Raw genomic sequence first — 22,342 nt, forward strand, 5'->3', positions numbered from 1 at the left:
ATAATAATTTTTTTAAACAATATTTATTCAGAAGTCTAGAAATCAAAATACACGTAACAAACACATAAATTTTAAATATAACAAATACTTTTATTTTTTTAAGCCCTTAAGTGCCATTTTTTTAAAAAAATAAATACTATTTTTTCCCCGCTTATTCATGCATATAACCAGTAATATATAAACGGCGGCGTTAGAATCAAATCATTATGCTGATTTGATCAACTTAGCACGCTATTATAATCAATATCAAATTATAAAACATATAACATATTATATATTGTATCTTGCAATATAATACTATATGTAATTATAATACGCTATCAAAATATATATTGTATATCATATTAAAATATATTATGGAATATGTACTATTTTTTTTTTTTTTATAAACATATGCTGCTATTAACTAAATCACCATAGTAGTCAAAGCCATAAAAATAATTCTTTTCAACAAATATTGGGAAACAAATTCCATTTCTTTAATTTATGGCCATTAATCCGGTCAGGTAAATTTCGAACTTGATTAGGGTGTGTTTCTTTGGGGGATTAGGCGAAAATTGAGTTTGACTTTGATTTTTATTAAAATTTTTAGATGAGTTTGAATATATGTATTTCTTTTGTATGTAGGTTTGGTTTGGATTGGAGAGATTTGATATGTATTAATTTGAAAGATAATTAATATAACAATATAAATATGGATTAAATTTAAAATTTTAAAATTAATAATGATATAATTTAATTATAAATTTATATTATATCAATATATATTATAGCAAAATTTATTCTCTATAAAATATGTATATATTGTATATATTTTATTATACTATAATTATTGTGATTATCAAATAATTATTTTGTAAGGGCCATTATCGAATTCAAAAAAAAAAAAAATGGCGATTTGCTGCTGAAAGAGCATGGGGATTTGGGAAAATTAACTGTGAACGCACCCTTAATTACAAACAGCAAAGGAAGCAGGGCAAAGAGTCCCCAAACATAGGGCAACAAAAATGGTTACAACTGATCACACTGTTTGGGCACAAAGGATATAGTTTCCTTGACAAGATCATGAACCACCAGCATGTTTTGCTGCTGAAAGTTGCCAAAAATGGACATTCCGCTGGAACTCTCCATGGCCAGGCACGCCACTCCACTCGAGTCCGCAACGATATAGTTCTCCCCCGGCAGGTCCAAGTCTGCCCCATTCCCTTCAAAGTGGAATATCAGCTTCGGCACGTCGATGTTTGTGGCACCAGATGGTATCTTGAAGCAGAGGTCGAGCCCCGTGTCTGCGGAGTCATCGACGGGGAGCTGCATCTGTGTCACAAATTCCTTTTTAAGGAGGTTGAAAACGTCCTCTTCCAGGTATGTAATCGTTGTTCCAGAGTCGATGATGACGCCGCCGGTGCCATCCTCATTTAGCGCGAAGCTCGACTTCTTGATGGGTAGCTGCTTGTCGCCCACGGTGATCCCATGGAGGGAGAGGTAGTAGAAAGATGGGGATGATGGGCTCGTGATCAATGGCGTAGTTACCATGTCCTTGGCGGCGAATGTGTCGTTTGCGGCTAGTGATCCCATTACAAGAGTGCTCGTTTTGGTTGAATCAATGGAAGTTAGACAGTAGGAGAACTTGGGCACGTCTAGTTGGGAGATGAGCGACAATGGTCCTCGTCCCATTCCCACAAGCCCGCTGCCTTGGCTGAACCCGCCGCCCTCATTGTCTGCGCCACATCCAAATCCGATTTTCGGGACACCAACTGAACCGAATGTGAAAGTCTCGGTGCCCATGATACCTATGAAATGAATTAATAGGATACCATGCTGTTAAATAAATGACCATTTCACTTAAAATTTTAAATTTCAAAGGATATTATGCATCATTAATCATTATCATACAATTTAAATTTATTCTACTTATGAATCTTGCATGAAAACGATAACGAATAAACGTGGTGGTGACTCGAGCATAAACGTCCCAACTTTGATATTATTTTAAGTTTACAAGTAAGATGATTTTTTAAGAAACTTGTATATGCTCTTAGATGATTATTTAACAAACTTGTAGATGCATATACCAATATTACTTTGTATGACAAGTTAATTAAAGTGTCTAGTTTTTTAGTGTGCTCTCGTAAACTCCTGTTGAACCTAATAGTCTCCGAGTGAATTATGTGTTCCACACAAACTTAGAGGCGTCGAGATTTAAAGCCATGACCTAATTAAAACATGTGTATTTAGTAGTGGTCGTAGTTGATCTACCTTGAGTTGAGGAATAGTCGCCGTAAGTATACATGTATTGGCAGGTGGCGTGGGTGCAGGACGACATGGAAAGCGCAGAGCAGAGTTTGCTGGAGCAGGGCAGCTTGGAGAAGGAAGACGACTTGTCGGGGTCGAAGATGGGCGTGGGCTGATCGAAGCACTGCTTGCAAGGCTTGCACTGAGTCCAGATGAGGTCGCTGCCGGTGTCAAGTATGGCCTGGTACGACGATGGCGGAGTGCCGATGGACAGCTCCATTAGGAACTCGCCATTGCCAGCATGGACGTGGGATTCGGTCGCGGGGTCTGAGGCCATCGCGTACAGCCTTTCAATCCTCGTTTTGCTGCGTCGCATTGAGCGCCGCACCAGCTCCAGTTTCGTGTAGTTTCCCCCAGCATCCACATGTTTTAACGTCACCTGAAAGCCCAGCGTGCTGCGCTCGAGCAGCTTCCGGGAGGGGGCGAAAGCCCCTGTTGTTGATGACAAGCCAAGAAACAGCACTCCAACCAACCACGCTAACGTAGTAGTATGCATTCCGTGAAGGATATAATGTCCGAAGAAAAAATTACGAAAGTGGTTCCTGCGATAGCGGAGGATATGGAAACGACAGATTCGAATTTACAGCTGAAGAAGAAGAAGAAGAAGAAGAAGTTGTTGGTGATGCATCAAAAGGATTTGGACATCGGGGGAAGGTAGGTGTCATATCTTTATTTATTGGCTTGATAGATTACCCTCCCTCTTCAACAGGGTCATATATGGTTACTTTATAAATACATTTAGTAATTTTTGGTTCAGCAAATTAATGTATATAATTAATTATTATCAAGGGAGCAATGAAATATCAAATATTAGTTCACCATCCATAGAACACAAACACAAGCATAAGCATGCATTATCATCACTTGTAACTAAAATAGAATGGAGAAGTAAACGTAAGGCTCTGAACAATTAATCAGATATAAATTGGGAGTGACGACATTGTCAATAACATTTGTAAAATAAAATAAAATAAAATAAAAACAAAAAAGAAGAGGGGAAATACAAAAGAGTTTGGTGGGAAGTGAAAGGAAAAGAAAAAAAAAAAAAAAAGTTGGTGGGCTAACTCATCTAATATGATCCGCTGTGCTAATAATAAGTAATAATGGTGATTGGGAAATAATGGAAGAGTATATGTTAGTGTACATGAATGAATGATATAAATGATTAAAGGTAGGAATATATTGAAAGAAAGGGTGAATGAATGAATGAACGTTGGTTAAGTTGGTTTGAAGCAACAGACTTCTGGATTACTTACTCACACTCGGATACAGACACACATATCATATCAATACACTGCTAATAATTAAACAAGAAAAGGAATAGCTTAATAATTAATTATTTGGGGAAAACCTTGACCAGGAATGGCACCCTCTTCATAGATCACTGCTATTGAAAAATAATTTTCTTCTATATTAAAATTTAAAATAATATAAGTGTATTAACAGTTTAACACTACAAAGATATATTTAAAAATGTTAACAATACAAAAATTATAGTAACCAAAATAAAATAAAACATAAAAGTAAGATGAATAATAAATAACTCTTACAAAATTTATATCTTACTTTAAATTCTAACTTGCAGTAAAAGCAAATATAAAATGTTTCATAAATCAGGTATCACAAAATTCATATTTCAATTTAAATATTAAATAGTATTACACACATTTTATATTAAATTAAAATTAAAATTAATTTACATATAAGTCATATTTATTGGTGAGGAAGAAGAGCAATTTTTTTTTTTTTTTTTTTTTTTATTGTTTCATGTAAATTTGCACTTAGGGATAAAAAATTTAAACAATATTCAAAAAATAAAAATTACAGTAACAAAAAATATAAAGAATTACTTAATGCAAATTATAAATTAAGTATTCATATCTCAATCTAAATTCAAACTTAATATATATTAAAAATAATTGCTCACAATCTATATTAAATTAAAAATTAAAATAAATTGAAAGAAAATCATATTTATGGGCTTTAGTCTTTTTTTTTTTTTTTTTGGATGGGCCTTCAGTCTCTTTTTTTATTGGGTTTGCTTTGTATAGTGTTAATTTTACAATGCAGGTGCAGAAATATTTTATTCCGCACTTACGTTGACTCTCTCAAATTTAATTATTATAATTATATATTATAAATTAATGATATAAATTAAATATTAATTTTATAAAGCATTCAACATTAATGCTGATAAATTTTATTCAGCGTATGACCCGTAGCCTTGATTTTAATTATTACATTCAATACCTATTTTGGTAATTATTAGAACAATTGTGTATTCATTTGAGATCTTATTAAATATTCAGAATTTAGGCAGAGTTTAATGCATTTTATATATTGATTTAGATGAACTTTTATAAATATAATTGGATTATTTATGAGTTTATACATTTCATAGCACTGTAAAATAATTTTTATTGATTTATATAGTTTGTATAAATTTATATGAAATACATTTATAAATAAAAAAATCAAATAATTAAATAAAAAAAAAATATATATAAAAACATATATATATGTAGTATTACATTTTTATAAAATAAACTATATATGAATATATATTATATATATCAATGATAAATAATAATTATAGCATAATACTACTACTTTTATGTTATGACACGTAGGGTCTACAAACCCATTATGTAGACACTACATTGTGCATCCATAGCATATATGATGCATTTATGTTAAGTCGCCATGTATTTTTTTTTTTTTTTTTTGTGATAACGTGGGAACGCAGCCACTATCCGAAAGTATGCACTGGTAAACTCCCGGCCGAATCTAAGTCGGCTATGTGTTCTTTTATTATTATTTTTTTTATTAGGTGGGAACTCGCAGCCGCTACCCAAAAGTGCGCATTAGATAAACTCCCGGTCGAACCTAAGTTGGTTATGTGTTCCTTTATTATTATTTTTTTATTAGGTGGAACTCGCAGCCGCTGCCCAAAAATCCGCATTGGATAAACCCCCGGCCGAACCTAATACCCTGCAAATCGGCCATGTATTCTTATATATATATATATATATATATGTATATTTGGTTATGAATAAATCCATTCACAATTTCTTCTTGGACAATCTCTCCCACTCTATATGTCTTCTCTCTGTAATTATAGTATCAATCAATATTCATACATAAATATATGCATACAATCCACAAATATATATTATTATATTTTGCACACGCATAGTTTATACATATATATATATATATACATGTAAATTATATTATTATTTATATAACAGTTATCAGTACTATAGCTCTTGCTTATTTTATTTTTAGAAAATTTTATTTTTATATTATCTATATTATCTATTTTTTAAACTATGAAAAATCTTGCAAAATTTTCTTTTAAGAATACATAATCAAATATACATATATATATTTGGGCCTTGAAATATATCACTCTCCCGAAAGCCCGACATGATTGGCTTAACCTGCGGTTGCAGGATTTTAAAATTGTTACAGAGTACAACTCTGCTATCCATCAGATTACATCTCAGTTGAAACTCTCTGCGGATAAATTGTTACTGAGAATGATATATCTTTCATGCTTCTAATGTTGTGCTACAACAACAATATGGTGAGAAAAAACTTTCAAAAGTACTTACAGCTCATAACATGTCTTTTATTAACCGAGCAAAATAATGAGTTACTGATGAAAAATCATCATTTCCGGCCCACTGGTTCTAGTCCGTTCCCTGAAGTGAACGTGACATTTTCTAAACGAGGCCGTGGACGTAGTAGAGGCCGTAAGAGTCAACGAAGTCGATATACCCCTTACAATCACCGTGGTTTTGACATTAATAGGAAATAGAGTAAACCCCAAGATGGGGATAGCCGAAAAGGCTAAACAGGAAAATAGGCCAATCAGCATTTGTAATTGGTGTGGCATTGAAGGCCACTGGGCCAATACTTGCAGAACAGCTAAACACCTAGCTGATCTTTATCAAGTCTCACTGCAGAAAAAGGGGAAGGAGGTTGAGATGAATCATGTTGATAACAATGACGACCCCGATGATGGTCTTCTGGATTACGACACAACGCATCTTGATATAGCGGATTTTTTCATAGATCCAGCAAACCCCCAGTGACAGACACACTATGTCATTTTACATAGTGCTATTTTATATTTTGTAATCTTTAAATTATCGCATATTACATTTTTGTAATGTATTTTGTAATATTTATATTTGTCTTTATTAATACTGCATTTATTTATATTTGAAGGTTAAATGGATGCCACTAAAAATGATGCAAATATGTGTTTCATTGACAGTACAACGACACATACTATATTGAAACACGAAAAATATTTCTCCTATTTGAAAAGAGAAATGATGAATGTCAATACAATAAGTGGCAGTGCGAAATTAATTGAAGGCTCGGGAGAACCCATTATATTTCTCCCCTCAGGGACGAAAATTGTGATACAGTATGCACTGTAGTCACTAAAGCTCGAAGAAATTTACTGAGCTTCCATAACATTCAGAAAAATGGTCATCACATTGAAACTATGAGTGATACCGATGGTGAATTTTTATTGATCACTAATATCATTGATAAAAAGAAATGCATCATTGAGAGATTACCCTCATTCTCTACTAGTTTATATTATGCCAGATTAGGTGTTGTTTAACACACCTCACGGTAGATCAAAAGACTACCGATTTTCAAATATGGCATGATCGCCTTAGGCATCCTTGCAGTATAATGATGAGGCAAATAATTGAGAATTCACATGACCATTCATTAAAAGGTCATAAAGTTCTAAACTCAAATGAGTTAACATGTGTTGCCTATATTCATAGAAAATAGATAACCAGGCCATCGCCAGCTAAAGTAGGTATTAAATCACTTATATTTTTGGAAAGGATACACGGGGATATATGTTGACTAATAGACCCATCGTATGGGTCATTTAAATATTTTATGGTGCTTATTGATGCATCAACCTGATGGTCACATGCTTTTTTATTATCTACTTGCAATATGACATTGGCGAGATTGCTTGCCCAAATTATTACATTACAAGCACAATTCCCCGATAATCCAATTAAGACTATACGTCTGGATAATGTTGGTGAATATACATCAAATGCATTTGATGATTATTGCATGTCGATTGGAATTAATGTAGAACACCTAATTGTTCATCTTCATACACAAAATGGCCTGACAGAATCATTTATTAAAAGATTGCAATTGATTTCTAGACCATTACTGATGAGGTCTGTGTTGCCCGTTTCAGCTTGGGGGCATACAATCTTACATGCATGAACACTTATAAGAATGAGGTCGACAAACTATCATAGCTCTTCCCCTATGCAATTAGTATTTGGTCACGAACCAAATATATTTCATCTACGTATTTTTGGGTGTGCTGTTTATGTTCTGATTCCACCCCCCAAAAGTAAAAAAATAGGTCCTTAATGTAGATTAAACATTTATGTTAGATATGAATCACTGTCAATTATAAAATATCTTGAACCTATGACGGGTGATTTATTCACTGCAAGATTTGCAGATTATCATTTTGATTAATAATATTTTTCGACATTAGGGAGAGAGAGAAATGAACCAAAAAGGGATATTAATTGGAAAATCGCATTGAATTTTTGTGATCCTCGTACAAAGCAGTGTGAAATAGAAGTTCAACGCATTATACATTTGCAAAATATTGCAAATCAGTTTCCGGATGCATTCAATGACTCGAGTAAAGTCACTCGATCATATATTCAAGCTACTAATGCTCCGACTAAAATAATTGTTCCTAATGGACAAATTGCAAGTGCTAATGAATCAGCAACACACTTAAAGCGTGGTAGACCACTCGGTTCCAAAGACAAACATCCTCGAAAGAAAAGTAGAATGAATGATGATAATTTTGGAAATATCAGGATTAACATTCATAAACCTCAATCTAATGAGGAAGTCAACCATGAAATACTTGGTCTAGAAGAGCACGATCTTGAAGAACATGATGAGATTATCGAAAACTCAATAAACTATGTTACTTCTAGAAAATGTTGGAACCGTAAAGAAACAATTATTGATAATGCCTTCGCATACAGTTTAGCACTTGATATAATGGAAGAAAATGAGGATCCAGAGCCAAAATCGGTTTATGAATGTCGGCAAAGAAATGACTGACTAAAATGGGAAAATGCAATTCAATCAGCTTGACTTATTAAACAAATGGGAGGTCTTCGGACCAATTGTTCAAACACCAGATGGTATAAAACAAGTTGGATACAAATGAGTGTTTGTACGAAAAAGAAATAAACATAATGAAATTGTGAGATATAAAACTCGTCTTGTAGCTCAGGGATTCTCACAAAGACCTGGAGTAGATTTGATAAAACATACTCTCCGGTTGTTGATGGAATAACATTTAGATACCATGTGAGCCTAGCAGTGCGAGAAAAGCTCGATATGTGTTTTTTAGACATAGTTACTGCATATCTTGATGGGTCTTTAGATACTGATATTTATATGAAAGTTCCTGGGCAATTCAATATGCCTAAAACATAGAAATTAAACCCAAGGGAATCATATTCCATCAAATTATAAAAGTCATTGTATGGATTTAAACAATCAGGGCGAATGTGGTATAATCGTCTCAGTGAATGGTTAATAAAAGAAGGTTATACTAATGATCCAATATGCCCATGCGTCTTTATGAAGAAAAATGGATTAAATTTTGTCATTATTGCGATATATGTTGATGATCTCAATTTAATTGGAACTCCATAAGAGATCAAAATTGCAGTTGAATGTCTAAAGAAAGAATTTAAGATCAAAGATTTTGGAAAGACAAAGTATTTTCTGGGATTACAAGTGGATCATGTAAACAATGAAATATTTATCCATCAATCCACATATACCCAAAAGGTATTAAAACAATTTTACATGGATAAATCTCACTCTCTGAGTACACCAATAGTGGTCGGATCCCTTGATCCCAATAAAGATCCATTTAGACCAAGAGAAGAAAATGACAAAATACTTGGCCCCGAGGTACCATATCTCAGCGCTATTGGCGCATTAATATACCTTGCAAATTGTACCAGACCAGACATATCTTTTTCAATAAATCTACTGGCCAAATTTAGCGCATCACCCACAAAGCGCCATTGGAATTGTATCAAGCACATTTTTCGTTACCTCCAGGGGACTCATGACCTCGGTTTATTTTATTCAAGTGAATCTCGAAATGAATTAATTGATTATGCTGATGCTGGTTATCTTTCTGATCTACACAAAACAAAAACTCAAACTGGCTATTTGTTTACTTGTGGTGGAACGGCGATCTCTTGGAGATCTGCTAAACAGACCATAACAACTACTTCTTCAAACCATGTTGAGGTTTTAGCAATTCACGAAGTCGGTCGTGAATGCGTTTGGTTGAGGTCTATGACTCACCGTATTTAGAAAAATTGTGGCTTGATTTCTGATGATATATTACCTCCCACAATATTATTTGAAGATAATGCAACTTGTATAGCTCAATTAAAAAGATGATATATTAAAGGCGATCGGACAAAGCACATATCTCTGAAGTTTTTTTTTTCATTCACAATCTTCATAAAAGTGGTGAAATTAACGTGCAAAACATTCGATCGTCTGAAAATTTTGCAGATTTATTTACGAAGGCGCTACTGACTGCAACATTCAACAAACTGGTGCAAGGAATTGGAATACGTCGGATGAAAGACATCAAATAAAGTCCAAAAAAAAAGGAGCAAATTAATATAAGAATAATGCACTCTTTTTTCCTTAATTATGATTTTTTTTTCCCACAAGATTGTTTCATAATAAAATTTTAACGAGACATATTCTTTGTATAAAAGTATCCAAGGGGGAATATTATGACAGATAATGTCTACAAACCCATTATGTAAACACTACATTGTGCATAAGTATCATATATGGATGCATTTATGTTAAGTCGGTCATGTATTCCTATATATATGTATCTTTGGTTAGGAATAAATCCATTCACAATTTCTTTTCCATCACACAATCTCTCCCTCTCTCTTAGGGATGTCAACGGGGTGCGTTCGGGACGGGTTTTGCAGGCCCCTGGATCCACCCCGCTAAAAAATATTAGGATCCAAGACCCGTCCCGCCTCGTTTCAACCCGGCCCCAGAATCCGTCCTGCCCCAAATCCTCCGGGTTCGGGGCCAACCCGACAAACCCGCTTTTTTTTTTAAGAAAAGAATAAAATAAAATTTTTTCAACATAATTTAATACTAAAAAAATATGCGTCAAAGTATCAAAAAAATTATAGTTCTAAAAAAAATTATATGCCACGGCGTTCTTGCGCCCTTTGGGGAGCGCCAGGCTTCACCACCCCGCCTTGTGGCAGAATGCGGTATGGCGACGTTGCGGTGATGTCGCGGCGTGTAGTCCTGAGCCGAAATCAAACCCTAACCCGATTCTAGGCTTAAACCTACTTGAACCGGACTGAACCGGTCTAAATATAAAGCCCTTCTCAAATCTTTTCTTCCGCCGCTGTTGTGTTTGAAATTGTTTTCTGCGAATCTTCCCCTCCACTCTAGTCCGCCGACGCCGCTCCAGTCTGCTGTTCCTTATCGTCGATATTTGGGTGAGTGGAATCTCAATTTTGATTTCTTAGTGGAATCTCAATTTTGATCTTTCACGCATAGAATTGAAATCGCTGTTTTATTTTTTATTTATCTTATATTATTATTATTCTATTATTAGTTTTTTAATATATATTATATTACTATTATTAACTAGTGTTTTAATAATATTTATTTTTATTTTGCATCATATTTTCTATATTTTTTCATTTTATAAAACAAAGTTTTTATTCATTTTGTATTATTTTGACATATTGATATATAAATATTTATAGGATTAAATTTTCTATGGCAGAAAGTGAAGCATCAACGATAGATTCATTCAAAGATCCCAAAAGAAAAGCTAAGTCAAATGATCCGGGTTGGAAATATGCTTTTTGGCCAGACTTGGGAAATAAATATTTGGTAGAATGTTTCATTTGCCATAAGCAAGTACGATCGGGAATAAAGCGATTGAAACAACACTTGCTTGGAAATTCTAGAGATGTAGAGTAGTGTTCAAAGACTATCGAAGAAATCCGGAATGAGATGCGGGAGTTCCTAAAGAAAAAGACAGTAGGAAAGCAGCCCATTCGTAGTCGTGTTGAATTAGATGACGACGACGACATTGACGACGATGTTGATGTGAATGTTCAAGGAGCAAGGCAAGGGTATCGCACGACTCAGTTTCTTATCCTAGCTTGGGTACTTTGAGCAAGAGGAAGCGTTTGCAATCTGTTCTAAATTTTCCATCGATGCCGTCACAAGGTGGAAAAAGAATTAAGTCGGTTACCTCAATGCTTAGAAAAATCCCAGAGGAAGTCATTGAGGAAAGACATAGCAAAACGAGTAGTGGAAGTCAAAGAACATTGGAAGCGTGTACATGGAGCAAGGAGGAGATCGAAAGATTTCATGGACATAATGCCGATTTTTTTTACGAAAATGGCATACCATTCAATGGCAAAGTCTCGAAGTTTTGAGATAATGATTGAGTCAGCGGGGCATATACGACCGGGTGTAAAAGGTCCAAGTTATTATGAATTACGAGTTCCTCTTTTGGAGAGGGCGGTGTAACAGACGCAAACATTGAAGGAAAAACATGTTATTGCTTGGAAGCAATGCCGTTGTTCACTTATGGCCGACGGGTGGACTGATAAAAGAGGGCAGCATTTGATTAATTTCCTCGTCAATAGCCCATAAGGTACATTTTTTTTGGAGTCGATTGATGCATCAAGTCAAGCTCAAGTTGCATCACTATTGGCGTATTTACTTCAGGCGAAAATTGAAGAAATTGGAAAAGAATACGTGGTTCATGTAGTAACAGACAATGGTGCTAATTTCAAGAAAGCGGGTAAAATATTGGAGCAACGCATACCCACTTTATATTGGACTCCTTGTGCAGCTCATTGCCTTGATCTTATGTTGGAAGATATCGGTAAATTGTCTATTTTCTGGGCAAAGATTGACAATGCAAGAAGAGTTACTACTTATATCTATAAGCACGCAAGGCTCCTTAATGCGATGCGGGAGAAGACGGACGGCAGTGATCTTGTAAGACCTGGGCCTACCCGGTTTGCTACTTCATTTTTTACTTTGCAGAGCTTATATAAGCACATGGATGCTTTGAGGAGCTTATTTTTTAGCGAAGATTGGACTGCATTGAAATTGGCTAATACAAATGCCGGGAAATTAGTAGCAAACACGGTATTGTCTTCTCCTTTTTGGACTGGTGTAGAGTATTGTATAAAAGCATTGCATCCACTTCTAACTATTTTGAGGATCGTTGACGGAGATGAGAAGCCAGCGATGCCGGAGCTTGGAGTAGCGATGAATGAAGCTAACAGGAAAATCAAAGAAGATTTTGAGAAAAAAACAAATTTGTTGAAAGAAGTTATGCATATTATCGATTGTCGGTGGGGGGATCAAATGGAAGTCGAGTTGTGTGGAGCTGCATTATTTCTCAATCCTTCCAAGTACTTTGATCTCAAGGTGAGTGATAATGCATATGCTTGTAAGGCACGAGCTATGTTTAATGATGTTCTTGAAAAAATGGTCACTGATGATGAATTGCAAACAAAGATTTGTGATCAAGTCGATGATTATGATAATATGCGGGGAAGCTTTAAAAAACAATTGGCTATTAAGCAACAGAAGGCAAAAAGTCCTCGTAAGTGCTTAATTTTTATAATTTTTATTTTATTTATTTATTTTTCCATTTTTCTTTAAAGTTCGAACTAAATATATTTTTTTTAATGTTTTACAATTTTAGTTGATTGGTGGAATGCTTTTGGAGGCCTTAATTTCGAGCTTCAATCACTTGTCTTCCGTATAATTAGTCTTTGTTGTTCGTCCTCCGGGTGTGAACGCAATTGGAGCTCATTTGAATTTGTAAGTATTTAATTACTTATATAAATGATATATTAAACATTATTGTTATCGTAGTCATATACTAATATATTATAATTTCTTTTTTAAATTCACATGAAAAAAATAAAAATAGATTGGAGCATAAGAGATTGAACGATTTAGTTTTCGCTTAATAAAATCGAAAAATTGCGAATAGATTTCAAAAGAGGCGCAAGGAAGGAAAGAACTTCAATCCTTTGGTGTTGGAGGAATTTGAATGGGATAATGAGTAGGTTCTCGACACCAATGATGTAGTTCATTCGGGAGAGGATCTTACATTAAGTCATGTCGATGAAACTATGGGTGCATCGGCCAATCTTGAACGCCGCAATATTCCTAAAAGGGAAAATATCGGAGATACATCGGGTTCATCAATACAATTATACTCTAGACGTCCTAAGAAAGCGTCAACTTCGGCATTGATGAAGCAAGAATTAGACGATGAAGATGTATCATTAGATGATGACATTGATGATGATGATTTGGAAGATATACCTAGTGGTAGTGGTGGACTTGAGCTCTCTGATTGTTGAAATTTGAGAGGATAAAATTGGTGGTTTAGAGATTCATGGATAGTATTTTGTTTTGTTTGATGATTGCAATTATATTTTTTATGGTATTATATTTCTTTTTATGATTTAAGGCATACGAAGCTTTGAAGATTAATAGGAAATTGATAATGTATGATTTTTACGGATTTATGATATTTATAATTATATATATCTATTTAATTTTATACATAGTACGCCGCGTTCGTCATTTTGTCGCCATGGCGGGCGCCACGTCGCCATGGCGGTATGGCGGTCCCTTAGCGCCGCGCCGCAAAAGGGCGCCGTGACAACCATGATAATAATTATTAAAATATCCGGATTCGAGTCCGGGATGTAGCAGGTAGTAAAACCCGTAACTCGCCCCAAATCCGACTGGATCTAAAACTCAAAATTTACAACCTGCTCCGAACAAAATTTTTTAAACCCAAACCCACCTCATTAAGACCGGGTCCGGGGCGGATCCGGGGCTAACCCGCCCATTTGACATCCCTACTCTCTCTATAGTTATAGTTATAGTATTAATTAATATACATACATAAATATATACATACAATCCACACATATATTATTATATTTTGCACACGCATAGTTTATACATATATATATATATTTGTATATTATATTATTATTTATATAACATTTTATATATTAATATTTCTAATTTTATAATTTTTATTATATTATCATTCAATATATTAATTTATTTTAATTAATTAGAATTTTAGCATAATTATATTACATGTGTATATATATTATTAATTTAATAAATTTAATGTAAAATAAAAATGGGATAAAATGAATATGGAGAGAAATATGTCTCATTGCCAAGTGACTTTCAAATCCTCTCAATATTTATTTTTTTTAATTAAATTTAGTTGGATATTTTTTTATACAAGAAAAATAATAATTAATTTAAATTTTCAATTAAAAAAAATATATTTTTCAAGAAATTTGCTAATTTGCTATTATATTTAAATTTTTAAAATTATTATCATTTTTCACTAACTATATTTTAATTTGTAAAATTTTTATTATTTTATTAGAAAAATATAATAATATCAATAAATATTATCATAATATTTATCACTAATAATAATAGTTATAATATACTTTTAAGAATCTATCAAAATCTTTGCTTACGAGGAGAGATTCTATACGACTTTTTCATAATTTTTCATTAAATCCAATAAAATTCATAAACTTTTAAATTCTTTGGATTGAATAGCTTTAGATTTTAAGAGACTTTTAAAAGTTTAAATTGGATACCTCCAAATTTTAAAAGAATTTTAAAAGTTTGTATTGAATACACCCAAATTTTAAAAGTTCTAATAGAATCTTACAAAATTAGGATTAAATGCATCCCATCCCCTAAAGTTTATCTAGTACAATATTGAAATATAGTCTCTCTGTCTCAATTCAAAGTACTCTTTTTATTATTTTCGTTTGTCATTTCCTATTTTAGAAAAATTAATCATACATTAATACAAAAATACCCTTAACTTTTATTTAAATTACAAAATATTATTATACATACAATTACTTTATACATAAAATCGAACAAAAATATCAAAATTCTTATACATTTCCACTAATTAATAAAATATTATTATTTTTTAAGCTACTAAAAAATCTCAAACGACCCTTTTAATTTGAGACTGAGATTATATCTAAATATCAAGAGTTAACTTGCTTTGGATTTGAAAAATACTATTTAAATCCAAATTTAATTAAAAAAATATAACTCAAATGCAAATTAATATGTAATATATTTAATTTATTATATTATAAAAGTGTTACTCGTTCTTTTCTTTGTTGGAGCCCGTAGATTTTTATTTTTTCTCTTAAGAATTCTATAGTTGAATATATGATTTTGTAAAAATGAATTTAAATTTGTGTAAATAGTAACATATGCGGGATTTGATATTTAAGAACAATTATAACTAGAGCAAAATATTCAAAATTCAAAAAATTTGATTGAATCAAATTGAAATTTAAAATTTGATTTTGAATTTTCAAAATTTCAAATTGGTTCAAACTGAATATTTTATATTTTGAATTTTTGAATAAATATACTAAAAATTTGAACCAATTCGAAATCAGAAATATAAATATCTTAATATATTTATTACTATATATATTTAATATTTTAATTAATAAAAATAAAAATTCAAAACTGTTAATTATATTTTACTATATTTATTGTATATATTATATATATTTAACAGTATTATAAAATAAGTATAAAAATATAAAATAAACTTTGAAATTGAAAATTAATAAAATATTTAAAATTTCAGATTATTTTGAAATTTTCAATTTGGTTCGAATTCGAATTTCAATTCTTTCTGTTCAATTCGGATTGATTTTATAAAAAAATTCATCAATATGGCAAAATTCGAAGAAAAAAAGAATCATAATGCTCACCCTTAATTATAATTATTGTTGGTTATATTAAGTAATTGAAGTTGACAAATTTATTTTTTCATGAAAATTAGTATTGCACTTTCTCTCTCTTCTATTAGTTTACATGTTTTCTATTTTTTATACCAAAATAATTGATATGATTCTATAGTAAAATATGTAATATATTAACAAATATAAATAAATTTAATTAATTTTAATATATTATCTTATTTCTCATATATTTAAAACCTTTTATTCATATTTTTATTAAATAAACAAATAAATTTATATACATTTATTTTTTTATTTTTTATAAAATTAATTTATATAAATTATAAATAAATATATACGTTTTATTATTTATATGTATTATATAAAATTTTATTCACTATAAAATGATATTCATAATATATATGTTTTATTGAGATATAAATGTTTAGAATATTAATAACATATTTTTTAAATTTTTTGTAATCCTGTTGGTCTGGAAAATAATATTCGACCTAAAAATTCTTGCCGGGACAACCAGCAGGTTTTCAAATGACTCGATGCGAACCTCCGATAGTATGTGATAAATTTGAGAAAAAATAATATAAAAAAAGACTATAGAAACAAATTGTATTGATTCGAGATGAAATTACATTATTTCTACAAGAAAAAAAATACTTACACGGAAATGAAAAAAAATAAAAAAAAAAAAGATAGAATTTGTGGATGAATTGGCTAGATCTTGCTCATGGCTGATGCTCCACATTTTATTATCCTTTCATTATTTTCCATAATGTATATAAAGGTTGTCCACTATCTTATATTAATAACCCAATCTTAATTCCTTGTTGTAACAGATGTTTCACTACTTCCATTTTTTCGCTAATTGCATATATAATAATCATTTTCTTCAATTGTATTTTCTCCTTCATAATCACTTCCTTGACACTCACTTTGATTGTGTATGTTGGGAATTTTAAATATTCGAGCCCAACCTAACGAGTCACTTGATAAATACAATAATTAGCCCACTTTTTAGCCTAGCCCACCAAATTCGGCTCAAACCCTTTAACTCAAACCCAAACCGAAGCCCAAACTTTTAAACCCATAGCCTAACCCAATTAGCGTGTGTGAGTTTGTTGGGTTTGTTAGAGTTAATTTTGTGGTTTAAGATATAGAAAGAGGAGCGTATGGTTTTTTCAATTGGTGTGAGTTTAGGCAATAAATTAGTGTGTGAATTTTTGGTGTGAGAGAAATTGTAGAGTTTAGGAGTTTCATTCAAAGAGAGAGAAGAGTGGGCGAAAGAGAGGGGAAAACCGGCGAGTGATTCCGGTGAGTTCCAAAAGATTTTTCGGTGAAAATAGATATTTTTTTAGTGCCGATTTTGGTGAGTGTCGAGATTTAGAGTGACGAGCCGTCCTCTATCTTGTGGCATAGTTACCTTGGGCTATTTTGCACCATGGCTTGAGCCTTAATTCAAAGTCCCTATCACCGGAGTTGAAGAAAAAAGAAGATCGGAGAAAATCGATCTTATTCAGAGCAATTTTGGTGAAATAGAAGTCATTGGAGTCGTTTGAGTTGGAGCCTCCGCCTAGGTACTTCGGAGAAGGAGTTGTTACTGAGCTGCTATCCGCCGGAGTTGACATTGTCCGCATGCTACTAGAAGGAGTTGCCAAAGAATTGGACTTAGGAGAAAGAAAAGAAGATCGAGATGTCGTTGTCGCTGTTTGGGGAAGTTCATGATTGGAGAGAAGATCCGTTCACCCTTGACCTTGCTCTGGAGGAGAAGTAGTTCTCCGGAGCTGCTGGTTGCCATCGTAAAAAAAACCATTAGTTGTTGACGGAAATATTTCACCTTTGGGTTGAGTTAAAGGGTTTGGTCCAAGTCCGTTTGGCCGGAGTAAGGAATGGGCCAATTATTGTATTTATCAATGAACTGGTTGAGTTAGGTCTCGAACGACTAAAATTACGAATGACTGCAAAGAAAAAAGAAAAAGAAATGAGAGGTACTTGAGGCATGTTCGAGTCGAGTGGCCAAAAAATAGGACAAATCAAACGGGGCTTATGAAATAGAGCTTACAGATGGGGTCCTAATACGAGAGAAGGCCACATGAAAGCCTCAGACTATTAATATTGATAAATGAAATTGCAATAAGAGACCACTACTAATTGACGTCAACCCCAAATTCCCAAGTTTCAATTGCACTCAAATTTGGAATGCTAAGCGTAGGCATGCAACAATGCAGAGCCGATGATCGGACATAAGTAGTATTAATCATAAAGTAAATTACGAGTTCGATCTTCGAGCCTCATTTTGAAATCTCAATTAATTCCGAGACAAACCAAAGGACTGTCAAGAAGATCAGAGATAAATGAGGATCGAGGGTAATGCCGTATCAACATTGATCCCAAGATAGGGGGTCCCCCGGGATCCGAGAGGTGTTCTTCAGATCTTTCTCTCCATTCGAAGTCAAAACTCTTATGAGTCAACAAACGACTACATCAGGATCAAATTGGCAAAAGAATACCATGAAGACCTCAGTAGGTACCCACATTCTTCCCATATTAGGATGTTAGAAGTGTAATTCTGGGAAGAAGATCTGATTTGGGCTCGATTCACAAATGAGAGAATGGAAGAGTTAGAATGAGCCTCGCTGTTTCCATCAGAGGTGGACCCAAACACACCTCCACCAGTTGGTTTTGCTCCCATCCAAGAGAGGGCGACCCCACATTTTAAACCTCTTTATGTCAGTGCTCATATTTTTGGAAAACTAGTTGATAAGGTTTATGTTGACAATGGAGCCGTTTCCAACATTATGCCATTAAAGACCCTTTGAAAATTAGGCAAAGCAGTGGCCGACCTTACTCAGTAGATATTGATATGACCAATTTTACATATTAAAGAACCAAGTCGTAGGGTATAATGGTCACACCCATTGAGATCGGACCAAAAGTGATTTCCACAGTTTTATTTATTGTGGATGTAGACACCACATACTCGGTGCTATTAAAAAAAGATTGAATATATGCCTCACATTGTCTTCTATCCTCGCTCCACCAGCAATTGATATTTTGGAAAAGTAATCAGGTACTCAAAATGGATGTTAGTCGCAACCTTTTATACCAGTTCCATGCTATCGAATAATTAGTACTTTATTTGAAGTGTATTCCACCAATCTCACTAATTGCATGGTAAGTGAATACTTATGGCGAAGTTGCACGCTCACTAATCAAGGGTATATGTTCTATAGAGAACAAACACAACTCGGTGGCTGATAGATAGCCAATCTGCTTTGTTTTATTAAGTTATTATTATGAGTGATACAAGTATTAATGATTTTAGTAGTATTGTTAGTGATTATTATTTTAATCAACTAATATATCAAAGACAAAACTCAAGTACTGGAATAAAGATACTTTCCAAAGAAGGTCAGTTCAGGTGGATCGATCTTTTGGAGAAGATAGAGCAATTTTTTGTTCCCAGGATCCTCTATTTGAGTATAATATGGGGATAGAAGAAGACCCAAGAAAGATATGGGTAATTCACCTGTTATCTTCAGAAAAACAATATAAAATGGTCGGTTTAATTCAGAGACATGTTCATTGCTATATCGAGACATGTTGATTGCTTAGCTTGGGATTACTCAGAGATTCCTAACTTGGATAGAAATCTTATTGAGCACTGATTGGCCATTAAAGCAGAATCTAAGACTTACAACAAGCTCCATGACGGATTAGCCCAAAATTGACGCCTAAGATAAAGGAAGAAATAGAAAAGCTATTGATGGTAAGAATGATAAAATAAGAATATGTATTGATTTTAGGGATCTAAATATGGCCATCCCAAAAGATGAGTATGTACCCATAGTAGATATTTTGATTGATTCGGTTGCAGGTCACTGAATCCTCAATCTCATAGATGGATACACGGGATATAACCAAGTTTTTTTGGCCGAAGAAGATGTTCATGAAACAAACTTCAGATGTCTTGGGACATTAGGCATCTATGAGTGGACAATCATAGGTTTTGGACTAAAAAATGTTGGAGCAACTTATAAATAAGATGTGAATGCCATCTTCCACGATCTGATCGGTTAGTCCATGAAAGGGTAATTTGATGATGTCATAGTCAAATCGACAATAGTGCATTGAAGATCTTTTTGTTGGTTATCGGTATTGGTGCATGGTTTTTTACGGGTTCAATTCTAGAAAATGGTTAGGGGTTGAGATGGTCATCGAGGGGTATGTTCCGAGCGAATTAATCGCATAATGCAATTAAAGGCTATGACCCATAATTCAGAAAAATACGAGTCTATAATTTTAGGTTTGGATGCCTTAGTGAAGAAAAGGATTCAGTCGGTAGTCATCAAAGAAAATTCACAGCTAGTGATTAACCAAGTGTTAGGATTCTATATGTGTAATATTTTGCATTTACAAAGGTACGTACAAGTGGTCCACCAATTGCAATTTAGAATTGCTGAAGTAATAATAGAACATGTTCTGCAGTCAAAAAATCGTCAAGCAGACGATTTAGCCTAGAGTGCTCATAGGATGGCACTCTAAGGCTCATTCGGACATATGGCAAAAAATTTAGGTATACCTGAAAATTGGAGGTTAGAGATCATTACTTATTTAAAAGAGTCGAAAGCAGTAGTGCCTATTGGCATGTGGCTCAAAGCACTATAATTTCAATTAATGAGAAAATTATTATATAAAAGGACATTGGATGATGTTTTGTTAAGGTTTCTAGGTTCCGATGAGTCGATCATTGTGATAGAGGAAGTGTATAGCCAGATATATAATGGACACCAAGTAGGAATAAACATGAGGTAGACCATTCACCGATTGGGGTATTATTGGCCAAAGATATTTAAGGATTTTGTTTGATTTACGAAGGGGTGTGAGAATTATCAACGGCATGGCCCGTTGAATCATTTTCCAAATGTTGAATTACATGCCATTATCTAACTGTGGCCATTTAAGGCATACGTGATTGATATAATCGGTAAGATCCATCCAACCTCGTCTAAACAACATTGTTATATCCTAGCAGCAACCGATTACTTCACCAAATGGGTAGAAGCAATACCACTCAAGAATATAACTCAAAAGAAGACAATAGAGTTTGTTTTGAACCAAATTATTTATCGATTTTGGATTCCACATGCATCATGCATCATGCAACAATTGGAATATTTGGCTACCATCCGAGTGCAGACGATTGATCGTATGGTAAAAAATAATCAAATTCAAATGATGTATTATGAAAAATGGATTAATTCAAGACCTTTTAAGAATGTGACTTAGTTTGGAAAACTATAATAAAGACCTATAAGAATGTTGACCAACTCAGAAGGTGGTCACCAAATTGGGAAGAACCATACATAATACACAGAGAAATTGGAAATAGAACTTTTATTATCGTGGATCGGGAAAAAAATTGGTACATGATAGTATTAATACTAAGTACTTGAAAATGTATTACCCTACTTTTTCAAGGGGACAAGGTGCATAGGCAACCTACATTTCTTCATAACCTAAATAGGGGTTCGGACCTAACGAAGGGTTCATTCGCTACTTATAATCCCATATCATAATGCAATGGTTATCCTCTTTAGATTTGGAGCCATCTCCCCACCGATTGGACAAATGGACAAGTTCTTTGTCCAGTAGGTCTTCAAAATCAGGGCGGTATCGTTCCTATTGTTTCTACATCTCTTCAAGATCTTGTTTAGTTAGTATCTTCATGTCGCCAAGGATCGACACTCTTGTTTGAATAAGAACACAAAGGCACAAGAATGATGTTCTCTTTTATGAAAAGATATTGTTCCAGATGAGGTTGGACATAACGACCATGACATGGTATTCTATTAGATCCATGTAATCATCTAAGTCGGGATATCAGCTGAGTATATCCTTAAGGACTTTATAACTCTCTACGATGCATTCTATCAAGCGGGTAACTCAGTGCAAGATTTTTCGGCCCTTTTGAGAAAAATTAAACATAAAATCAAGTTTTTCCAATAATTGAATGAGATCTTCAACGTGTGCACCGATAGGATGTTAGCCAACCAGGAAATGTTGCAAGAAATTTTCCCAATTTCTAC

The 22,342-nt window shown here is 33.3% G+C and overlaps 2 protein-coding genes across 2 annotated transcripts; one reads left to right on the forward strand and one right to left on the reverse strand.

Moving 5' to 3' along the window:
* Positions 1-927: 927 nt before the first annotated feature.
* Positions 928-3,093, reverse strand: LOC127257301 (aspartic proteinase nepenthesin-1). Its single transcript, XM_051283678.1, has 2 exons — positions 2,257-3,093; positions 928-1,790 (listed from the first exon to the last, which is right to left on the reverse strand). Exons 1-2 carry the CDS (start codon positions 2,786-2,788, stop codon positions 1,012-1,014), a joined length of 1,311 nt encoding a protein of 436 aa, XP_051139635.1. The 5' UTR covers positions 2,789-3,093; the 3' UTR covers positions 928-1,011.
* An 8,343-nt stretch (positions 3,094-11,436) lies between these two features.
* On the forward strand, positions 11,437-13,826 carry LOC127256894 (uncharacterized). The gene is made up of 3 exons (XM_051283120.1): positions 11,437-11,592; positions 12,163-13,041; positions 13,527-13,826. Exons 1-3 carry the CDS (start codon positions 11,437-11,439, stop codon positions 13,824-13,826), a joined length of 1,335 nt encoding a protein of 444 aa, XP_051139077.1.
* The last annotated feature ends 8,516 nt before the right edge of the window (positions 13,827-22,342 follow it).

This window comes from Andrographis paniculata, unplaced genomic scaffold (assembly GCF_009805555.1).
Source record: "Andrographis paniculata isolate CXL003 unplaced genomic scaffold, ASM980555v1 Contig57END, whole genome shotgun sequence".
In the NCBI taxonomy this organism is placed as follows: Eukaryota; Viridiplantae; Streptophyta; class Magnoliopsida; order Lamiales; family Acanthaceae; genus Andrographis; species Andrographis paniculata.

Bases quoted from the DNA above. Each gene is read 5' to 3' on its own strand.
- LOC127257301 (XM_051283678.1), bottom strand. From the start codon at position 2,788: ATGCATACTACTACGTTAGCGTGGTTGGTTGGAGTGCTGTTTCTTGGC. The intron at 1,791-2,256 runs GTAGATCAACTA...TTCATTTCATAG, and splicing joins CGACTATTCCTCAACTCAAG to GTATCATGGGCACCGAGACT.
- LOC127256894 (XM_051283120.1), top strand. From the start codon at position 11,437: ATGCGGGAGTTCCTAAAGAAAAAGACAGTAGGAAAGCAGCCCATTCGT. The intron at 11,593-12,162 runs GTACTTTGAGCA...TATTTACTTCAG, and splicing joins AGTTTCTTATCCTAGCTTGG to GCGAAAATTGAAGAAATTGG. The intron at 13,042-13,526 runs GCAAAAAGTCCT...GATAATGAGTAG, and splicing joins TGGCTATTAAGCAACAGAAG to GTTCTCGACACCAATGATGT.